The sequence below is a fragment of the Procambarus clarkii genome, chromosome 44 (assembly GCF_040958095.1).
Source record: "Procambarus clarkii isolate CNS0578487 chromosome 44, FALCON_Pclarkii_2.0, whole genome shotgun sequence".
In the NCBI taxonomy this organism is placed as follows: Eukaryota; Metazoa; Arthropoda; class Malacostraca; order Decapoda; family Cambaridae; genus Procambarus; species Procambarus clarkii.
Genome location: NC_091193.1, coordinates 18,392,423 through 18,416,511, shown reverse-complemented (window position 1 = coordinate 18,416,511; position 24,089 = coordinate 18,392,423). Strand labels below are relative to the sequence as shown.

The 24,089-nt window shown below is 44.7% G+C and overlaps 1 protein-coding gene across 1 annotated transcript; it reads right to left on the bottom strand.

Annotated features, from left to right (window-relative positions):
- Positions 1-16,336: 16,336 nt before the first annotated feature.
- On the bottom strand, positions 16,337-17,702 carry LOC138350159 (SUMO-interacting motif-containing protein 1-like). Its single transcript, XM_069300483.1, has 2 exons — positions 17,691-17,702; positions 16,337-16,981 (listed from the first exon to the last, which is right to left on the bottom strand). Exons 1-2 carry the CDS (start codon positions 17,700-17,702, stop codon positions 16,337-16,339), a joined length of 657 nt encoding a protein of 218 aa, XP_069156584.1.
- Between the last annotated feature and the right edge of the window lie 6,387 nt (positions 17,703-24,089).

Here is a 24,089-nt window from a genome sequence, read left to right as displayed (position 1 = left end):
TATATATATATATATATATATATATATATATATATATATATATATATATATATATATATATCGATCTTCAGTTTTGTTCTCTGACCACATCCTGCTTCCTAATGCCACATCAATGATTTCAAGACCATCTGGTTGATCGAGGCTAACAGGCTACCTCATTGTTCTCAGAAAACAGCCACGCACACGCGCGCGCAAGCACACACACACACACACACACACACACACACACACACACACACACACACACACACACACACACACACACACACACAATATTTACTTACCACGTAAGATAAAAAAAGACCCACTCTTCTCTTTTTCGTCTGACTTCAGTATCGCTGTATGAGAACTGCAACTGAACACCTGATGGCGTGCCTATACAGCAAGCAGCGTTGGTTCACTGATGGGTAAAGCTTGCCTGGGGAAACTGGCCACCTGCAGAGCTCCCGTCACACCTCTATAAAGAGTTGAAGGCAGGAGTGATAGGCTAGGTGATCCAGACTCTATGGAAGCATCAACACTCACTTGTAGAGAGACCCATAGAGAGACCCATAGAGAGAGAGAGACTGGAGAGATGCTACTCAGTAGAACTCAACGGGTAATCAGTACTAGAACTTATCTGGTTCCATCCCACACCAGTGGCCTATTTACTGCTGGGTGCACAGGTGCAGTAGGTGAAAGGAAATGTGCCTAACCACTTCTGTCCTGCCAGGGAATCGAACGATTGGTCGTCGGGAACGACGTCAAAGTGAAGACACATCCCATATACAGGACGATATATAGTCGTGAGAGAGTCAAACTGGATCGCGAATCTGTGATATTGAATGGATGGTACCGGGATTCAAGAGCTGAAGCTCAACTCTCACAGGTTAAAATTGTGTGAATACAACCTTTTTTTAAAAGCGAATTTGCAGCCTCATCCTGATCACTTGCACTCATTTACATAAGGTCATCATCTGATACACTCAAGAACTTTGTCTGAGTCATTGTGAAGTGCTTCCTCTCTCTCTCTCTCTCTCTGTCTCTCTGTCAAACAATGAGAGCTGTGCCCGTCTCCTGTGTTTGTGTGCACGTCTGTCCATGCGCCAACCTTTTTTCTTTTATAATTGAAATTACTCAGAATCTCTTTCTTCTGTCGGGGCGAAAATTTGCATTCAAGTTCCTGAACACACAAACTGTCGCCCAGAAAGATGGGCTTTAATCTGTTCGAGAAATCTTTTTTCTTCATCTGCTTGTTGGTTGACTTCATACGGGCGAGTTGTCTGTCTGTCTGTTTGTCTGTCTGTCTGTCTGTCTGTCTGTCTGTCTGTCTGTCTGTCTGTCTGTCTGTCTGTCTGTCTGTCTCTAGATACTTCCTAGGAAGAATATTCCTTGCTGCTAGCTGCAAGATTTCTCTCCTCTCCTCTGTCTTAATCTAGTTCCTTCTCTCTCTCTCTCTCCCTCTCTCTCTCTCCCTCTCTCTCTCCCTCTCTCTCTCTCTCTCCTCTCTCTCTCTCTCTCTCTCTCTCTCTCTCTCTCTCTCTCTCTCTCTCTCTCTCTCTCTCTCTCTCTCTCTCTCTCTCTCTCTCTCTCTCTCTCTCTCTCTCTCTCTCTCTCTCTCTCTCTCTCTCTCCCCCTCTCTCTCTCTCCCCCTCTCTCTCTCTCCCCCTCTCTCTCTCTCTCTCTCTCTCTCTCTCTCTCTCTCTCTCTCTCTCTCTCTCTCTCTCTCTCTCTCTCTCTCTCTCTCTCTCTCTCTCTCTCTCTCTCTCTCTCTCTCTCTCTCTCTCTCTCTCCCTCTCTCTCTCTCTCTCTCTCTCTCTCTCTCTCTCTCTCTCTCTCTCTCTCTCTCTCTCTCTCTCTCTCTCTCTCTCTCTCTCTCTCTCTCTCTCTCTCTCTCTGTACTACCGACACTTGAAAACACCTTCGTACATTTTCACTTAGATTTTGTACCAATAACTCGATGATTTTGTTCATCTAGTTATAGATTTCTGGCTTTGTTCTCGTAGCCAGACGCCAGATATAAGCGCGAGGGATTGTTAGGTGAAGGTGATGAAGGGAAATTACGAGAAGGAACAATGTTAGAACCGTAATATTGTTTTTTGGAAGGGTAGAAGGATAAGGGGCTGGGATATGAGGATAAGGGGCTGGTATTTGAGGATAAGGGGCTGGGATAAGGATAAGTGGTGGGATATGAGGATAAGGGGCTGGTATGAGGTTAGACGCCAACCACTTGAACGATTGGAGGATCAAACTATGACCCCTAGATGAAGCCAGTCCGTTGCACATCCGACCAAAGTACTCACCTAATTGTACTCACCTAATTGTGCTTGCGGGGGTTGAGCTTTGGCTCTTTGGTCCCGCCTCTCAACTGTCAATCAACTTGTGTACAGATTCCTGAGCCTACTGGGCTCTATCATATCTACATTTGAAACTGTGTATGGAGTCAGCCTCCACCACATCACTTCCTAGTGCATTCCATTTATTAACTACTCTGACACTGAAAAAAATCTTTCTAACGTCCCTGTGGCTCATCTGGGTACTAAGTTTCCACCTGTGTCCCCTTGTTCGTGTCCCACCCGTGCTGAAGAGTTTGTCTTTGTCCACCCTGTCAATTCCCCTGAGATTTTTGTAGGTGGTTATCATGTCTCCCCTTACTCTTCTGTTTTCCAGGGATGTGAGGTTCAGCTCCTTTAGCCTTTCCTCGTAGCTCAATCCTCTCAGTTCCGGGACGAGCCTGGTGGCATACCGCTGAATCTTTTCTAACTTTGTCTTGTGTTTAACTAGGTATGGACTCCAGGCTGGAGCTGCATACTCCAGGATTGGTCTTACATAAGTGGTATACAGGGTTCTGAAAGATTCCTTACACAAGTTTCTGAAGGCAGTTCTTATGTTGGCCAGTCTAGCATATGCCGCTGATGATATTCTTTTGATGTGGGCCTCTGGAGACAGGTTCGGTGTGATATCAACCCCCAGATCCTTCTCTCTATTTGATTCTTGCAGGATTTCCCCTCCCAGATGATACCTTGTGTTCAGCCTCCTGCTCCCTTCGCCTAATTTCATCACCTTACACTTTCCAGAGTTGAACTTCAGCAGCCATTTTCTAGACCATTCCTCCAGTTTATCCAGGTCATCCTGTAGTCTCTGTCTATCTTCATCCGTCTTGATTCTTCTCATAATTTTTGCATCATCAGCAAACATCGAGAGGAATGAGTCTATACCCTCTGGAAGATCGTTCACATATATTAAAAACAGGATGGATCCAAGTACTGAGCCCTGTGGGACTCCGCTGGTGACATCTCGCCACTCTGATGTCTTCCCCCTCACCGTTACTCGCTGTTTCCTGTTGCTTAAGTACTCCCTTATCCACTGGAGCACCTTCCCTTTTACTCCTGCCTGTTGCTCCAACTTTTTTAACAGCCTTTTATGGGGTACTGTGTCAAAGGCTTTTTGGCAATCCAGGAAAATGCAGTCGGCCCACCCTTCTCTTTCCTGCCTAATTTTCGTTGCCTGGTCATAAAATTCTATTAAACCTGTGAGGCACGATTTACCATCTCTGAACCCATGTTGGTGGTGCGTTACAAAGTTATTTCCCTCCAGATGCTCTACGAGCCTTTTCCTCACGATCTTCTCCAGCACCTTGCATGGTATACAAGTTAAGGAAACTGGCCTGTAATTCAGTGCCTCTTGCCTGTGTGTGTGTGTGTGTGTGTGTGTGTGTGTGTGTGTGTGTGTGTGTGTGTGTGTGTGTGTGTGTGTGTGTGTGTGTGTGTGTGTGTGTGTGTGTCTATGTGTGTGTGTACGTGCGTGCGCGCGTGTGCTCTAATGAGACCGGATCAGAACATTGGTTCCTATTCTAAGAGTCCATGAATTCCTCATTTCTGATTTCGAAACATTGTCCGGTGATTATTTTTGTTCACTTCATGGGGACGGCAAGTGAACTCGCGTCATGCAGGTCGGCGTTCAATCCCCGACCGTCCAATTGGTTGAGAACCATTCCTTTCCCCCTCCCCCCCATCCCATCCCAAATCCTTGTCCTGACCCCTTCCCAGTGCTATATAGTCGTAGAGACTTGGGGGTTTCTCCTGATAGTTCCCTTCCCTTTCCATGCTGGGTGCGATTGCTTGAAGGTAGGAGGGGAGTGAGGGAAAGAGGGGGGGGGGGGAGTGAGGGAAAGGGGGGGGGAAGGAGGGGGGTAAGGGGTCGAATGAGCATCACCAATTAGCAGGAAACTTAACAAAGTCCGGTGGATTCGTTTGACTGGTCCCTTCAATTATTGCAAAGATCTTGACTTGTGATCTCTGGACGTTGCTAGTGTGTGTGTGTGTGTGTGTGTGTGTGTGTGTGTGTGTGTGCGCTCGGGCGCGATTTTAGCTACCTACTGGGTACTTTCTCATATGTACATACTTGTATTTTGCTTGGAGGCGCGTGTCATGCTCCTGGGCCCCGCCTTTCAGTCGCCGTTGATGTAGATAGCCTCAACTATATCTTCTACTCCATCCCTCGTGCGGGCTAGTCTCCCACCCAAGAATAGGGGTGTCCACCCTATCCACACTCGCGATGTCCTCATGCAACCTATTCCTTGAAAACATTTCCGCTTCTGTCCGCGATATTATAGTGAATTTGAAAATCTTGTACGTTGTGATCATGTCTCTATTGCCAGGTTTGTCTCCCCCGGTGTGACGCTCCACGTATGGCTGTCTCCAGCGACCTATTTTTTGTACAGAAACCGCAACCCCAAAACGTGCTAGAAACCGCAGTTACGTCCTAAGGCAGCGACTGCTCTCTCCTCCGTCAATCTCTGATAACCAACACCTGTTCCACGTGATCCTTAAGATAACCAAAATGGCATTTTGATTACGGGATAGGCAAAAATGTCACAATGATCTTGGTATAACCAGAAGGGTCACAGTAGACCTTGGAATAATCATAAAGGTCGCAATGACATTGGTATAACCAAACAGTCACGTTGACTTCGGTATAACCAAATGGGTTATGCCAAACTGGATAAGAGAAAGATATTTGTCTGCTGCCAAAGCAAAATGCTGAAAGAAAATTGGAGTTAAGAAGATTTTTAAGACAATGTCCCTCATAGCTGTCAATCATCAGGTTCTCACACGATAACAGGTGTGCACTGTGGCCCAAAATGATAACAGGTGTGCACTGTAGCCCAAGATGATAACAGGTGTGCACTGTAGCCCTAGATGAAGGGCTAGTGTGTATACATAACCCCAGCTTCCAGTGTGTATACATAACCCCAGCTTCCAGTGTGTATACATAACCCCAGCTACCAGTGTGTATACATAACACCAGCTTCCAGTGTGTATACATAAACCCATCTACCAGTGTGTATACATAACCCCAGCTACCAGTATGTATACATAACCCCAGCTTCCAGTGTGTATACATAACCCCAGCTTCCAGTGTGTATACATAACCCCAGCTTCCAGTGTGTATACATAACCCCAGCTACCAGTGTGTATACATAACCCCAGCTACCAGTATGTATACATAACACCAGCTTCCAGTGTGTATACATAACACCAGCTTCCAGTGTGTATACATAACCCCAGCTTCCAGTGAGTATACATAACCTCGGCTTCATACTGCGGATACATAAACCCCTTACATTTTGATTAATATTTTATGTACAAATTTGTATTAATCATTTTACACTAGTATAATTAAAGGTAAATTAAGTTCTTATACAAATTCCATTGTTGGTATAATAAAAATAATAATAATAATTTTAAAGATAAAATAATAATGCTAAACCTAACAATACTTATTAAGAATGAAAGTCATACTTGTTGTAGATATAATAGTAGAAGCAGTCATAATGGTTTAATTAATAGTACTACTACTACTAGTAGTAGTAGTAGTAGTAATAGGAGTATAAACCATTACTACCTAACATAACCATTTATCTGATCAATGTCCAATTCACACAGCAACTGAACATCGTTCAGAGAGTTGATTACTCTGAGAGCCGGTCTACTGGTGTGTGTGTGTGTGTAATTCCGATATTAATGAGATGAATGCAACCTTCACTCACTGTTTCCTCATGTGTTGCGACAGGTTAATTTAATGTGTTCCTGTCAATAGTTTCCAAATGTGATTTGAAACAGACAGACACGACGGTGCTCGATTTAGGGGGGGGGGGAAGGAGCCCCCTGAGATCAGGGTACTAGAGAGAGGGAGAGTGGTTGATCGTTTCCATCTTGAGTATTGTACCCATTCGCTCATTTATGCAACCTTTGCACAACCTTCACACAACTTCTGCACAACCTTCACACAACCTCTGCACAACCTTCACACAACCTCTGCACAACCTTCACACAACCTCTGCACAACCTTCACACAACCTCTGCACAACCTTCACACAACCTCCGCACAACCTTCACACAACCTCTGCACAACCTTCACACAACCTCTGCACAACCTTCACACAACCTCTGCACAATCTTCACACAACCTCTGCACAACCTTCACACAACCTCTGCACAACCTTCACACAACCTCTGCACAACCTTCACACAACCTCTGCACAACCTTCACACAACCTCTGCACAACCTCAGCATAACTTCTGCACACGCTAAAGAAACATACGAGATTGTTCAGAGAGCGAGAGAGAGAGAGAGAGAGAGAGAGAGAGAGAGAGAGAGAGAGAGAGAGAGAGAGAGAGAGAGAGAGAGAGAGAGAGAGAGAGAGAGAGAGAGAGAGAAACTGGAGTATTCCATTAAACACCAAGACCGTCCAAGCTTCATGGAGTTTCAGCTTCCTCTAATTGGCTGCCTTGGCTGCCAAACCCCTTCCCTCCGACACAAAAATGCTAAACGCCTGCAAGGCAGGAACCAGTAATCTTTCCGGTTCGCCCTCCGCCATTCCCGCCATAACTGAGAGAGAAACACAAGCGCAGTACTCCCATAGGGGGACTGACCGAGCTAGGAGTGAACAAGGGGACCCAACAGATTGCTAAGGGTAAAAAAGCGTACATTAGGGAACCAACAGAGAGCTAAGGGTAAACAAGCGTACATTAGGGAACCAACAGAGAGCTAAGGGTAAACAAGCGTACATTAGGGAACCCACAGAGTGTTAAGGGTAAACAAGGGTACATTAGGGAACCCACAGAGTGCTAAGGGTAAACAAGCGTACATTAGGGAACCCACAGAGTGCTAAGGGTAAACAAGCGTACATTAGGGAACCCACAGAGTGCTAAGGGTAAACAAGGGTACATTAGGGAACCCACAGAGTGCTAAGGGTAAACAAGGGTACATTAGGGAACCCACAGAGTGCTAAGGGTAAACAAGCGTACATTAGGGAACCCACAGAGTGCTAAGGGTAAACAAGGGTACATTAGGGAACCCACAGAGTGCTAAGGGTAAGCAAGGGTAGCGGGTTCAGTAATGAGGTTGAGCATAATCATGTCAGTAAGGCCTTGAGGTCGTGCTAATGGCGTCAGCTGGTAGTTGATGCTCCTTAATTTTAGTCACCGTTTCCTTTTAGATTTATGGCTCTCGTGTTCGCTTGTGATGTATGCGTAGGTTAGAGTGACCTAAATGTTTGGGTTGACTGGAAATCAACTTCAACTTCTAGTGTGTGGTCTGGTCAACAGAGGGCACACAATTGTGTCAGACCACCAAGGAGACTATTACATTAAGAATTATATCTATTCTCCACACACACACTTGCTTCCAAGTTCCCCATCAAGATAATCAAGATAATCTCAAGATAACCCATGTCTTTTGAACGGTGCCATAGAGTAGTGAAGAGCATACGATGTTTTCCCTGTGAAGTTAATGCAGGTGTGTGTGTGTGGGAGAGAGGTTGCCAGCTAGTCGAAGCCACGTGACTCAATGTCTTCGGCAGATTTAATCTGGTCTCATTATCTTTCTGGAGGAAATGAGGATAATGAGCGGCGAACTTCTCAAAACTTTGAAACAGTTCTTGCAGCTTCTTGTGAGGAATGTAATTTTTGTTATCATGGCAAATGTATTTACAAATGATAAAATATCTTAGCATCCCAGACAAAATATCCATATCCCAGCTCCTTGTCCTCATATCCCACTTCCTTGTCCTCATACTGACTTACCATTTCATGCTGATAACTACCTCATCTCTCAAGCTTTCTGACCAATGTATATACAATGTATATGTATAATAACGTGGCAGTATTTCCGAATACATTTCTAAAAGTAATGTTACACTGAGTTCTTGGGAAGCAAAAGTGGAATCGCCTGGTTACCGGAGGCTGTGATTGGTCCCCTTCCCTCCCCCACCCCCCCCATTTCTTCCCCATCTCTGATGTTCTCTCCTCCTCCTTCTCCCTCTCCTTCTCCTTCTCCTCCTCCTTGCCCCATCACCTGCAGGTATTGGAAAGTCTTCATCATCAAAGCCATGGATTAGTCTCCAGAGTTCAGAAACTAATAGTTGATTGATTTTTTTTTCCCCTTAGCGTATTATTATCCTTTTATTTCTGTGGTTCTTATTCTCGTTTTATTCGTTTCTTTCTTTCTGTTTTCTTCTTCTATCATTTGCTTCTTCTCTGGCATCTGTATAATGTGTTGAATGACAGCTGGCTTATGTGGGATGAAAGCTCTGCCGTGCGGAATATTTGTATGGTATGAGAACTGTTTTGTGTACAATGACAGCTGATTTTTTGATGAGTTACGGCTCCATTATATGGATTTAAATCCCCCTTTTTTTGTTAAAGTGATTTACATGTAACGATATGTAGAGTAACTTGAATGACAGTTTATATATATATATATATATATATATATATATATATATATATATATATATATATATATATATATATATATATATATATATATATATATATAATGATAGCCTCGATAGTGATAGCCTCGGCTATCACTTCCTTATGTCCGGTCGTGATGGTCAAGCGGATTAAGGCGTCCCTGTACATACCAGTTGCGTTGCTCCTGGCAGTATGGGTTCGAGTCACTTCTGGGGTGTGAGTTTTCAGTTGCATATAGTCCTGGGGACCATTCAGGCTTGTTCGCATATATATATATATATATATATATATATATATATATATATATATATATATATATATATATATATATATATATATATATATATATATAATCCACAAGGTCTTCTCTGAACACCATTTATTTTCTTCTTCGAGGATGTGGGTCCCTTGAATTAAACCAGTGGTGGTACCCCTAAATATATATATATATATATATATATATATATATGTGTGTGTGTGTGTGTGTGTGTGTGTGTGTGTGTGTGTGTGTGTGTGTGTGTGTGTGTGTGTGTGTGTGTGTGTGTGTGTGTGTGTATGTGTGTGTGTATATATATAATATGTGAGAAAACTGCATGAACGCGCAAGCCATAGATCACTAACAACTCTATTTGACCCGGCCAGGATTCGAACCCATGCCGTCCAGGATCACCCCTAAACGTACCCAGTACCGTGACCACCGCACCAATGATCGTCTAATAGACAATAGACGATCGATCAATGATAGACGAACACCACCTCTGTATCAGACAGTACTCGCAATAACTCTGTAAGGCGCTATTATTCACACTATCTTTGCAAGGCACTATAATGTATTGTGATTCAACAAGACTATTATTATTATTATTCACTTCATCTTTCCAAAACACATTTACAATATAATTCTTCATTGCGGAAGGAAATCTCACACATAATAATCTCCTGGAACATTGTTCATTTTGAGTGGTGAGATTCCATGTACAAATAATATACCCCAATCTTGCGGCTATATAGCAAATATAGCCGCAAGATTTACTACCAAAAAAATATCTGATAAGAAAATGGAAACTCTCCACTTCTTGCCACATTGGGGTTTTAATTAATATCTAAGAGGAATCGAATTCACTGACGCCATCATAAAATATTACTCTAATTAGCTAATGGTAATTAGTTCCTATTGAGCTCAACTAATTTTTTTCCTACCTACTGGGACCTGCAAACTGTATTCCTATTCAGAGCGTTTAAATTAATCGTCAACTACACCCCGAGCAGGTCAGTCTGAGGTAGCGAAATAGGGCAGCTTCCATCCGTAGACTCAACAGGCTGCACCTTTTATTAAAATGTCAACAGTTTCAGATTGCTACAGCGACCGGGTTTCTTAACTTAGTTAATGTATATGTAAGGTGTGATCAAATGGTGGAAGCTTCTCTCCCAAAAATTACCAGCAGCTCTCAAACCATTGTAATGGGTGATTTTAATGCTAGACACACTAGCCTGGGTGACACCAAAACAAACGGGAATGGCAGAGTCTTTGTAAAATACTTAAGAGATAATAACATGTCCGTATTCAACTTTGACTCCTCTAACGTCACACACCTCAGGGGTGGCAGGCTTGATTATGTCATTGGTCACGGCCTCATTGATAATGCTGTCGGAGGATCAATTGTTCATGAATTAGTTAGTGATCATTTTGCCATATTCAGTTCATACACTATCAATAATGTCAAACCCCTAAGCTTTGGAAAAAAAATAATTAATATCCCTGAAAATTTACACATGCTCTTCAAATTCCGCATTTCTGAATGGTATAACACTTACTGCTTTACTACCGTCAACGCATTATATGAGGACCTGGTCACTGAAGTAACCGCTTTTTATGACAATGTTGTAAAATCCGCAAGACCCAAACCAATGAGGAAGGGACAGAGGTGGTTCACTGACTCACGCCTTAAGCCCCTGCATGACAGAGTTCTATTCCTAGCTGAGCAGTATAAAACACATAAAACAGCTGACACCCTCAACATATTTCTTAAAGCCAGCCGAGAGTTTAGAGAGCTAAAGGAACAGGTGTATAACCAGCACTGGGAACAGTTTCTGCAAGGCATCAATCATGCAACATCCTCATCCCAAATGTGGAATAAAATTAAAAAGATTTCTCGTGCTAGCAGTCGTCAACTTGATCACCATTCACCTGTAGACTATGCCGACATGCTGCTTCAGCAATATGCAAGCACTGCTAGTATAAGCAGCCTGCCCCTAGATGTGCAAAACTATCTGGCTAGTACTAAAATAAATCGTAACTTCAATATTGAAATTGCCTGTAGTGAAATAGGGCCTGATGATAACTATGGCATAACCCCCTTTGAAATTAAAAATGCACTCAAGAAAGGTAAGGCTACCTCTCCTGGAGAGGATGGCATCACATACAACACCATGAGAGTACTTGCTGAGCTGCCAAATAGCCCTTTGCTAGAATTGTTTAATCAAAGTCTAAGGCAGGGTGTTTTACCTGACCGCTGGACACAGGGACTCATAATACCCATACCCAAGCCTAATTCACAAAAATTTAGACCCATTTCTCTGACGTCGTGCATGTGCAAAGTTCTTGAGAGAATTATTCTCGACAGACTAATGTTTCAAATCAAGCCCCACCTTGCCCCTAACCTGTATGGTTTCCTTCCTGGAAGAAGCACACAAACTTGCTTTGCTGAGTATTTTATCAGAGGGGGACCAAACTCTCAGGCGGCATTTATTGATCTCCAAACTGCTTTTGATACAGCAAACAAAGAAATAATCCTAGAACAGCTAGCCTCTTTTGGAGTTAAGGGAAGACTGTTGACATGGCTCAGGGGGTACCTGAGTAACAGAACCGCCTCAGTCCTTTTCAAGGGGGTCAAAAGTAAACTCTCTGCACCCTTTGAGTTGGGTACACCCCAGGGTGGAGTGCTAAGTCCCACACTGTTCAATGTTCTGATGCACAAATTAACAATTGATATTCCCACACTACCTGACGAAGCCGTCATTTGTTATGCCGATGATATATGCATTGTTGCAAATTCCCAAACTAGACTGCAAGCTCTACTTGATTCATTCGCTGCTAAAAGCATTGAATGTGGTCTTGTTATCTCTATAACTAAATCCAGAGTTCTCCATCCCAAAGAGAAAACTCATGTCCCTATAGCTTTCAAGGTCAACAACCAGAACATTGAAACGTGTGGGCAGCACAAATACCTTGGAGTTGGTATTAACAGTGACATTGTAAATGATCTACACCGTAGGTTAAAAGAAAGACTAAAACCATTGAGAACACTTACTGGTAAGAATATTGGTATCAATATTAAATATGCTAGACTATTCTATATGATGTTTGTTAGATCTCTCGTTGATTATAATGCTCTGCACTTAATTAATTTCCCCTCCTCTGTGTTGGACAAACTTGAAGTAATACAGAACGAGGCCATGAGGATAATTCTTGGTGCCCCAAGATGCACAAGAATCATCAACATGAGGGAAGAACTGAAGTTTCCAACCATACTAGAGAGAATAATGCAAGTTAACACTACCTTCTGTCTTAAAGTCATGAGAGATCCTACATCTCCTACATTGCTCAGAGACAAATTATTTAGTGCTGTTAACACCCTTTTGACTGGTGCCGACATACCAACTCACTCCTTTTATGATAATTGGCTGAGAAACAATGCTTACAATCTCATTAAACTTAACATTCCTTTTAAGTGCAATCTACCAGTCTCTGATATTCCTCTTTATCTGTACCCCACCATTCAAGTATCATACACACCTGTCACCAAGAAAGATAATGAGAATCTTGCTCTACTCAAAGCTGTCACTCTTGAAACAATTGCCTCCTCCATCGAGAGTCTAAGATCTCACGAGCACTGTGTCTACACCGACGGCTCAGTCCAGTCTTCTACTGGACGGACTGCAGCGGCATGTAGGTTCTATAGAAATAATATTTGCACAAAGTCTGTCAGTGTCAGGCTAAACAACTGGCTGACCTCCACACAAGCAGAACTAGCAGCATTACATTTAGCAACCAGCACATTAAAAAATATTGGAGGAGGAATAATATTCTGCGATTCAAAGTCTGCTCTTCAAGCAATCGAAAACTTCTCTTGGAAGATCGACAGCAAGAACCTCATACTCCCAATTATAAATGACCTAATTGATGCACAGAGTAAAGGGTCTCGAATTTCCTTTGTATGGATACCTTCACACATAAATATAACCCATCATAATGAGACAGACATTGCAGCCAAATTAGCGTGTAACAAGTTTGAAGTTGAATTAGATCTAGGTATCCCCATCTCTGCTGTCAAAACTGTATTGGTCCAAACATTCAGATCTGATAGGAAAGAACTTACTGACTCCCAACGACCTGAAAGTACTAGTATAAAAAGCTATGATTTGTTCAGATCTGAAACCTACATCTATGGACAGCACAAAACGTCCACTAGACTGTGCGACACAGTGGTTGCAAGGATCAGGTTGGGTTACCGTTACCTGTGGCAGGTGGCTGCAGGTGACGGGTCTCCCAATCCTGAGCACTCCAGTTGCAAACTCTGTGAGCAGGAACTACGGCATGATCTCCCGCACTACATCACTGAATGCCCAATTATTAGACCTTTCAGACCAGTTGGCATGAGGTACCTGGAGCTTTGCAATTACTTTATTCACTCTCGTATTCTTGAAGATATCCTCACAGTATACCCAAAATTTGCCAGTGCAGGCTATTAAACACATGACTCTGTATGACTAACCATCCTGCGAGATGGGGACTTGTATTACCACTGCTACCTTATTCAATCTTGTGTTGTTGATATCCTCAAAATGCATCCGGAGTCTGCCAGTGCAGACCGCTAATCACATGCCTCTGTATGACTAACCATCCTGTGTGATGGGGATTTTTTTAGCATAACCTAGATAGCTTTTTTGACACACTGTTCTCCACTTCATATAGTCTAGGGTAGCTGCACTAATGCAGATGTACCTCATGTATTAATAAAAAAAAATAATACTTCCATAAAGACTATCAGTGGCAGGTTATCTTGAGAGGTTATCTTGAGATGATTTCGGGGCTTTAGTGTCCCCGCGGCCCGGTCCTCGGCCAGGCCTCCACCCCCAGGAAGCAGCCCGTGACAGCTGACTAATACCCAGGTACCTATTTTACTGCTAGGTAACAGGGGGCATAGGGTGAAAGAAACTCTGCCCATTGTTTCTCGCCGGCGCCCGGGATCGAACCCGGGACCACAGGATCACAAGTCCAGCGTGCTGTCCGCTCGGCCGACCGGCTCCTCCCCAGGTTAAATAAGCAACTGTCTGAATTCTACACTAACAGAACTACAGAACAAGATATACTGCCGTTAGACTAAAAACACAGAAGGAGCAATTTGTTGTGATTCAAAGTCTGCCTTTCAAGCACTTGAAAACTTCTGCGAGTTAGACAAACAGAACTTTACAACAACAATCATATATAAGTTACTCGCTGCTCAGAATGCAGGATTTACAATATATAAAGCATGATTAACACACAAAAACAGTTCATAATCATGACAGAGACATTGTAGGTAATTTAACATGTAACAAGGATTAAATTAAACTAGACCTAAAATCTCTGATGGTAAAATACAATAATGCTTCAAACATTTAGGTCTGATAGCAGAGAAATAACAGACACTCAAAGGCCAGAAAATAAACACACACACACACACACATACACACACACACACACACACACATACACACACACACACACACACACACACACACACACACATACACACACACACACACACACACACACACACACACATACACACACACACACACACACACACACACACACACACACACACACACACACACACACACACACACACACACACACACACACACACACACACACATTTACCTGTAATGAGTCAGCCTGTTGTATATAGTTTCTAGTCATATATTTATTTATATATTTATATATCAAACGAGGGGCAATACTACCCCTCGTTTGCACCTAGTCGTGAAAATGGTCACACTACACATTAATCCCTACATACTCTTACATTGCTCACTATACACACTCTCCATACTCTCCACACTCCTCCCTGCACACTCCTCCCTGCACACTCCTCCCTGCACACTCCTCCCTGCACACTCCTCCCTGCACACTCCTCCCTGCACACTCCTCCCTGCACACTCCACACGTCACTCATTAACCAGCTCTTCGGAACTATACAATGTTTCTCTGTCCTGAAAAAAAATTAATTCTCATGTTAACAAATTAATTTCCAGCGATATTCTCCCCCCCCCTCCCCCCCCTCCCCCCCCTCCCCCCCCTCCCCCCCCCCCCCCCCCCACACATACACACAGGCACAGTTCCGTTTTTTTTTTATAATTTTGTGGAGAGAGAGAATGTCTAATTACGGAGGCCGGGTAATTGTTTGCTGACTTTTGAAGCTGACGCTTTCCTGGTTTCATTTATCACGCACGCACGCACGCACGCACACACACACACACACACACATACACACACACACACACACACACACACACACACACACACACACACACACACCTTCCACCAGTTGAGAGGCGGGACCAAAGAGCCAAAGCTCAACCCCCGCAACCACAAATAGGTGAGTACAAATAGGTGAGTACACACACACACACACACACACACATACACACACACACACACACACACACACACACACACACACACACACACACACACACACACACACACACACACACACACACACACACACACACAGCGAGAGACAATTAGACAGCGTGTCAAAGAGAATGTCCAGAAAAGAGAGAGCTTTTAAGTTACAGCTCCAAACTACAGAAGTAGTAGTAGTAGCAGCAACAGCAGAAATAACTAACAGTAGCAGGAGCTACAGCAGGAACTACAGAAGTAGCAGGAGCCTGTTGTAGTAGCCACGAGCCACATCCGGCCCTGATAGCCGGCCCTAGGGGAGAACCTGACAGGTTTAAAACAGTTCCCTTGTTTTCCAATCGATTTTCCCCTTCTGAGGAACTGGCTAGCTTTCTCCACTTCCTCCAACACTGTCACGTCTGTTCCTCCACTTCCTCCAACACTGTCACGTCTGTTCCTCCACTTCCTCCAACACTGTCACGTCTGTATATATATATATATTCATATATATGCGATTTAATAGTACTCACTCATATAACACGTCCCCCTATCTCCAATCCCCCCCTCCCTCACCACCATGCCACTCGCTTCAAGCCCTTTCCCCCCCCCCACACCCCAACCAGGCCCCCATCTACCTCCCCCCTCCCCCCATAACCCATCAAATCATCTTCCCTACGTTTTTCCCATCTCTCAGAAGAAAGAAAAAAAAAATCCATTATTTGAGTTTCACCCCTTCCCTCTCCCTCCCCCCTCCCTCCCTCACCCTCCCCCTCCCCCTCCTTTCCCCCCCCCCCTTCCCCCTGTGCTAGAGGATACCCCCCCCCTCATCCTCCCAGGAGAAGTTGAAGAGCCCGCCCCCCCCCCCCCATCAACAATATCTGGACGGGAACCGGCTAGACGCAATCTTCCTGTGTGACACAATCAACTATATAGGGAGGCCGGCCGTATAAGCCGAGGTGGTGGAACTGGCGACCCGCGGGTGTGTGACGGGGTCCCCGCCGGTCTGAGACGGGTCCCCGCGGGTCTGAGACGGGTCCCCGCGGGTCTGAGACGGGTCCCCGCGGGTCTGAGACGGGTCCCCGCGGGTCTGAGACGGGTCCCCGCGGGTCTGAGACGGGTCCCCGCGGGTCTGAGACGGGTCCCCGCGGGTCTGAGACGGGTCCCCGCGGGTCTGAGACGGGTCCCCGCGGGTCAGAAACGGGTCCCCGCGGGTCTGAGACGGGTCCCCGCGGGTCTGAGACGGGTCCCCGCGGGTCTGAGACGGGTCCCCGCGGGTCTGAGACGGGTCCCCGCGGGTCAGAGACGGGTCCCCGCCGGTCTGAAACGGGTCCCCGCTGGTCAGAGACGGGTCCCCGCGGGTCTGAGACGGGTCCCCGCGGGTCAGAGACGGGTCCCCGCGGGTCTGAGACGGGTCCCCGCGGGTCTGAGACGGGTCCCCGCGGGTCTGAGACGGGTCCCCGCGGGTCTGAGACGGGTCCCCGCGGGTCTGAGACGGGTCCCCGCGGGTCTGAGACGGGTCCCCGCGGGTCTGAGACGGGTCCCCGCGGGTCTGAGACGGGTCCCCACGGGTCTGAAACGGGTCCCCGCGGGTATAAGATGGATACCATTTTTGTGAGAGATTTTTGTGCAAGCGGTCTTAGGGGGGGGGGAGGGAAGGAGAGAGAGAGGAAGAGAGGGTAGGAACGAGAGGATAGACATTTCTGGCCATTTTCGGAGATAGCGTGGACTTTTCGGAGCAATTTTTTTTTCTCGTGTCTCCATGGAATATTTCAGGGTTTTACCAAGATGCCTCTGGACGCCTTGATGCATTTTAAAAACGCTAATTATAATATTTTTTGAGGGGATTATATTTAGAAAGCAGGAGAGAGAATATATAACTGCTCTTCACGGAGCTGGCAAATATGTCGAGGCTTTAATAAGATATAATAATAGTCGTTTTGGTACATATAGACGTTATAGGGGCTAAGACCCACGAGGAAAATGGCCCCTTCACCGTATACTATAAGGACGAGGAATTGTGGGGACATGATAACGTCATTAAAGATTCTAAGGATCATTTGAAAAGATGTTAATAAGGAACGCTTTGTTCAAACGACGATACAGGATAAGAAGACAACAATGATTAATAAAATTTGTCACAGAGAAGCCAGAAGAAACTCTTTTCTTATTTTAAGCTGTAAATAACTGAAATGAGAAGTGTGAAAAGGACATTTGGGATATGGGCCACTGCAGTTATCTAGTAATAATAGAAAGGCGGGACTTAAGAACTGATCACTCACCGCAGCATCCATCTCTCGCCACAGCATCCATCACTCACCACAGCATCCATCACTCACCACAGCATCCATCACTCACCGCAGCATCCATCTCTCGCCACAGCATCCATCACTCACCACAGCATCCGTCACTCACCACAGCATCAATCTCTCACCACAGCATCCATCACTCACCACAGCATCCATCTCTCCCCACAGCATCCATCTCTCCCCACAGCATCCATCACTCACCACAGCATCCATCACTCACCACAGCATCCATCACTCGCCACAGCATCCATCTCTCACCACAGCATCCATCACTCGCCACAGCATCCATCTCTCCCCACAGCATCCATCACTCGTTTCCCGAGCAAAATCTGTGTCAGGACGCTGTCAAACAGTTGATACATCATCCTCCTTCGTTCTGCTTCCCTCTTACCGTTCCTCTCCTCCCAGACATATATATTTCTCGTCACACTTATCTTGGAGACATCTTTCGCGCCACGTACCTCCAAGACCTCTCAAAGTACCTCCAAGACCTCTCAAAGTACCTCCAAGACCTCTCACAGCACCTCCAAGACCTGTGACAGTAAGTCCACGACCTCTCCCAGTACCTCCAAGACCTCTCACAGCACCTCCAAGACTTCTCACAGCACCTCCAAGACGTCTCACAGTACCTCCAAGACCTCTCACAGTACGCATCACCTTCCCAGCCTCCAGGGCACCCCAGAGACCCATTAACACACCAGAATTAACACACATTAACACGCCTCACATGCGTGTGAAAATACCTCGCGACCCATAAACAAAAACCCGAGAAAAATATAACCTCCTTTTTGTTCCATATAATCTTCAATGATGTATATCCGAACGAGGGGGGGATGGGGTGGTCTCTCAAGGAGCGTCTCTGTATATAGCGAAGGCTGGAACACTTTGCTCCTGAGAGTGTTGGTATTAACAGGAACACCCTATTTAGTGCAACCTATTCATAGGAACACTTAAAGAGTTGAGAGTGTGGTGGAGTGAATGTGTGTGTTGTGTGATATTTGATGCTCTGATGCCGGGTTTCAGGATGAGATGAAAGAGGAAAATCCCGCCAAACACACACCGAAACTACGACGTTGGTACAACGTTCGAACAAGTTTTAACACTTCCTAACCAGTTATAACAACCAATATAGCAAGTTGTAACAACGTTCTAATACGTCATAAACACGTTAAGCCAAGATGTAACAACTTTATTACAAGTTGTAACAAGCGGAAAATAGAGACAGATTCGGTTTGTGTTTCCAGGGATAGAGCTCGACACTGGGGGGATTGAGCGCCTCTAATGACTCCTGCTCTGTAGAGTTGTCCAACTCAGAATAATAATAATTATAAATAGAATATTATTACAGATAATTATACTAATAACAGTTTTATTATTAATAATAAATATAATAATATTAATAATAGCGACGATAACATTTATAATAATAAAAGTAGAAACAAATATATTATTATTTTTAGTAGAGTATTAATCAAATAATTTTCGTGATCAACGCAAAATGACTCTGAATGTTGTGTTCGTTTTCCCAGCGATCACAATAATACCTGTTTATTGAAACCCAAATGATGATTAATACAGGTAAACGATGCATGAGGGTGAGGGAGGACGGTCATGAGGGTGAGGGAGGACGGTCATGAGGATGAGGGAGGACGGTCATGAGGATGAGGGAGGACGGTCATGAGGATGAGGGAGGACGGTCATGAGGATGTGGGAGGACGGTCATGAGGATGTGGGAGGACGGTCATGAGGATGAGGGAGGACGGTCATGAGGATGTGGGAGGACGGTCATGAGGATGAGGGAGGACGGTCATGAGGATGTGGGAGAACGGTCATGAGGATGAGGGAGGACGGTCATGAGGATGTGGGAGGACGGTCATGAGGATGAGGGAGGGCGGTCATGAGGATGAGGGAGGACGGTCATGAGGATGAACAATGAGGAGGACTGACAGGAAGCAGTTGGGTATGAGAGAATATATACAAGCAAATATTTAGTAAATTACAAAGGAGAAACCCACTCATTATATAAACCTGTGAAATGTCTCCGTGAAGGGTAGGGAATACAACAGGCAGAGAGGAGACTATGAGAGCAGGAGAGAATCAAGAGGAATATAAGGAAAGGTAAAAGGGAAGGGACGGTGGGAGGAGGAGGAAGGGAAAGAGAGAGAGAGAGAGAGGGCAATAGTTGGAAAAGGGAAGATGCCCTTATCATAAAGAGACTGGTGAGGAAATGTCATTTCTTTCTCTACGGTGACGGCGGATGCCCCGGGAGGTGAGGACAGGAGTGAGATGAGGAGGAAGAGGAGGAGGACTAATGGAGGTGATGGACCAGGGGGGGGGGGGTGTTGAGGACGGTGTTTCAGAAGGCAGCAATTTACTCTACTATCTTAAGTGTTTCTCTGGCCTCTCGTTGTCCTGGCCCCCACACACCTTGTTTTTGTCTACTAAAACCATTCACCTGTGTATCTTCTACGTTGCGATCATGTCTCCTCCCTCTAGACATATGTATATAAATATATATATATATATATATATATATATATATATATATATATATATATTAGTATATTTTGGTAGCAGGGGACTGTAAGCTCCAAAACTTGGGGACTGTAAGCTCCAAAAAACCCAGTATATAGGCAAGACAACAACATCTCTTTCTAGGCGTTTAACGATGCATAAGCAACAGGGCTCCATTAAGGAACATATAATCTCTTCCCATAACCAAACCATCGCCAGAGAAATCCTAGTAAACAACACAGAAATCATCGATAGATACAGCGATAGCAGGCGGCTTGACGTTTGCGAGGCACTACACATCAAGAAGTCAACACCAGCAATCAACAGCCAATTATTGCACAACTATATTCTACCCACCTCAAGACTCCGCTCCAATATAGAAGCATCAAGAAATATGGACCAATAGGCTTTCTACAAACACTTCTATTCAATACCCATTGTTTCTGTTCTGTCTTGTGTTGATACTTTTAATACCCTATTAATATCCCCTCCTGTTCTGTCTTGTGTTAATGCCACATCACCCTTCCCACCTCACTCAAATGTAGATATAAAATCAGAGATACGTTCTAATCAGTTGTGTATTTGTGAAGTCTTTGAAAATGTAATAAGTTTTACGAAACGCGCCCGTGTCGCGTCAGACTAGAAATAAATGAATTTTGGAGAAGTGATTTTTGATTTACCTCCAACAGTGAAGCGTAATGTACGAAAGATTGAGAAAATTCGTGTTAGAATTATTAATCTTACTTTTTCGGTCATATTTAATAATATATATATATATATATATATATATATATATATATATATATATATATATATATATATATATATATATATATATATATATATATATATGTTTACACCTTTTCTTAACACTATATCTGAGCTCCTTATCCAAGAAACTAATGTTGCATAAACTATTTATGCAAGAAAGAGAAAGAGAGAGAGAGAGAGAGAGAGAGAGAGAGAGAGAGAGAGAGAGAGAGAGAGAGAGAGAGAGAGAGAGAGAGAGAGAGAGAGAGAGAGAGAGAGAGACAGACAGACAGACAGACAGAGAGAATGACCTAGATTGACCTCAAAGGAGGCCAGAGGTATAACACGCAGCTTGTGGCATTACCTTCAACAAAGCCCATCTGGGTAATCTCCCGGGGGATTAGTCTACATCACCTGATGCTCCCTTATCCCCCTTTGAGGTTTTGTGGGGCGCTCGTCCCACCACCCCTTTATGCTCTGAGTAGACGTTCAGGCCCTTCTGAGTGCCGGTTCAACCCTTCCCCTTCTCTGAGTGGAAGTTCAACCCTTCCTCCTATCACCCACCCACCCCACCTCTCTCTTCTGAGTGAGAGATTTAAACTCTCCTTTTCCCTGAGTGATTATTCTTTCCATGAGTGAGTGTTTATCCCATTCCTAAATGGTCTAGGGAATGGGTAAATAGAGAAATAAATGGAAGAGAAACAGAAGAAAAGGGAGAGGCTGGAAGAGGTGGAGCAGGAGCAAAAGGAGGGGAATAAAAGCAACAGGTTGACGAAAGACATTAAGAACAGTCAATAAAGAACAGGGGGCTAAGTCACTATCTATAGTGCATACCTATTGCCCCCTTTGCCTTCCAAAGGGGCTATTTTGCACATCCTGCCATACCTCCTGGTCACATGTGATGTCATTTCCTTAGGGTAAATTTGTAACCAATTTCCTGAAAGCTATCTTTCAGTCTATGGAATGGTCTATGGAAATCTATGGAAATCTATTCAGTCTATGGAAAGTCTATGGAATGATCTATGGAAATCTATGGAAATCTATTCAGTCTATGGAAAGTCTATGGAATGGTCTATGGAAATCTATGGAAATCTATTCAGTCTATGGAAAGTCTATGGAATGGACGTTGACGTAGGAGACTGACGTTGATGTAAGAGATTGATGTTCATGCCCAGCTATGTACGTCAATGTATGCTCAGCTGACATCTCTGTATATACCACTAATTACCCTGCAGCTCCAGTTAATTGACCCACGCCACCATTCTCACCGTATTCAATTAATACTGGGAGCCTCTGCACCTTGGCAGGCTCGTTCGCCCCGATTACTGGCCCAAGGTTATATTGATACTGTAGGACCAGCGTTCATTATGTCACTATCCACCCTCGAAGGTCAGGGGGTTGTGATTTGGGGTCATGGGGGTCAGCTTAAGGGTCGTTAACGTGAGGTTACTTAGATAGGTGTGTGTGTGTGTGGGGGGGGGGGGGTGTGGGGGGGGGGGGTGTGTGTGTGGGGGGGGGGTGTATGTGTGTGTGTGTGTGTGGATGTGTGAGGGTGTGAATGTGAGCGTATTTGTGTGTGTAAGTGAGCGTGTGTAAGTATGAGAGATTGTGAGTGTGCGTGCGTGTGTGCGTGCATGTTACTGAATGCCAGTTTGCATTCTAAGTGACTCCAACACCTACCCGCTTCTCACTCTTCTCCCAAGTCGATTAGATATCAAGAAGCGGGACCCAGGAGCTGTAGTTCATCCCTCGCACGTACAACTTAACGAGTATGCAACTAGCTGTGTACACCCTCAATCAACACGTAATTTAATTGACCTCTGTAGTAGAGTAGCCTTCATCTGTGACTTACACCCGCCGAACTTTGACCCCAATCTTAATACATAACAAGGCTGACCAGCTTATTCATAACGTTGTAACAATGGTATTAGGTCGTTACAAAAATAACCTGATTGTGTTGAGTCTCAAACTCCTTCAAGGATAGAGGGTTCTTCTCTGCGCTCTCCATCTAGCGATCCTACACAGCCTAGTGGACCAAGCTCTCACAAGTTAGGCCGGGCCTCGGGCCGGGCTTGGGGAGTAGAAGAACTCCCAGAACCCCATCAAGCAGGCAGCCATAACTCCTGGAAGCCTTGTGTGTTCTCCCTTTCACTCCAGTGGCCTTATATCCTCTGGAAGCTCTCTTCTCCTCTCCCACCTCATTCCAGCAGCCTTGCTTCCTTAAGCCCTGGAATCTGGAATCAGTCCCATTCCAGCTTTGAATGGGGCTGTTAGTGTGCAACAATATTCCACTTCACACAGAACACTTTGGGGTCTTAAAAAGTTGGTAGTAGCATCTCTCATTTGGTAGGTTCTTGTCATCCAACCTCTCAGTATTTACTTGCAGCTGTGGCAGCTACTTTACCGTGATCTTTATAAGGAAGAACTTCCCACATGATTACTTACAATTCTTTGATATAAATTTTTCTTTCAGTTAGTTGGTTTGACTGTGGTTTATATGACAGCCCATTCTCCTGTTTAGTTAGTACTTATAGTGACGCTGAGGACTATAGTTCATATAGTTCATTCTCTCTCTCTCTCTCTCTCTCTCTCTCTCTCTCTCTCTCTCTCTCTCTCTCTCTCTCTCTCTCTCTCTCTCTCTCTCTCTCTCTCTCTCTCTCTCTCTCTCTCTCTCTCTCTCTCTCTCTCTCTCTCCCTCTCTCTCTCTCTCTCTCTCTCTCTCTCTCTCTCTCTCTCTCTCTCTCTCTCTCTCTCTCTCTCTCTCTCTCTCTCTCTCTCTCTCTCTCTCTCTCTCTCTCTCCCTCTCTCTCCCTTCCAGTACCACTACACCCAAAGCCCCTGGAAGCTCTCTCTTCCTTCTAATGGCACTACACACGCACATCCCTGGAAGCCTCGTCATCCCCCAACACTCTTCCACCGGTCCCACACAAAAACACATCGGCTCATTACCATATCATTAACGCGAGAGTAAATATAGATCGCTTAATGGCAGGAAGAACAACAGGGAAGACCCAGCCGGTGGATGTGGTGGCAGCGGAGGGGATGAGAGAGAGAGAGAGAGAGAGAGAGAGAGAGAGAGAGAGAGAGAGAGAGAGAGAGAGAGAGAGA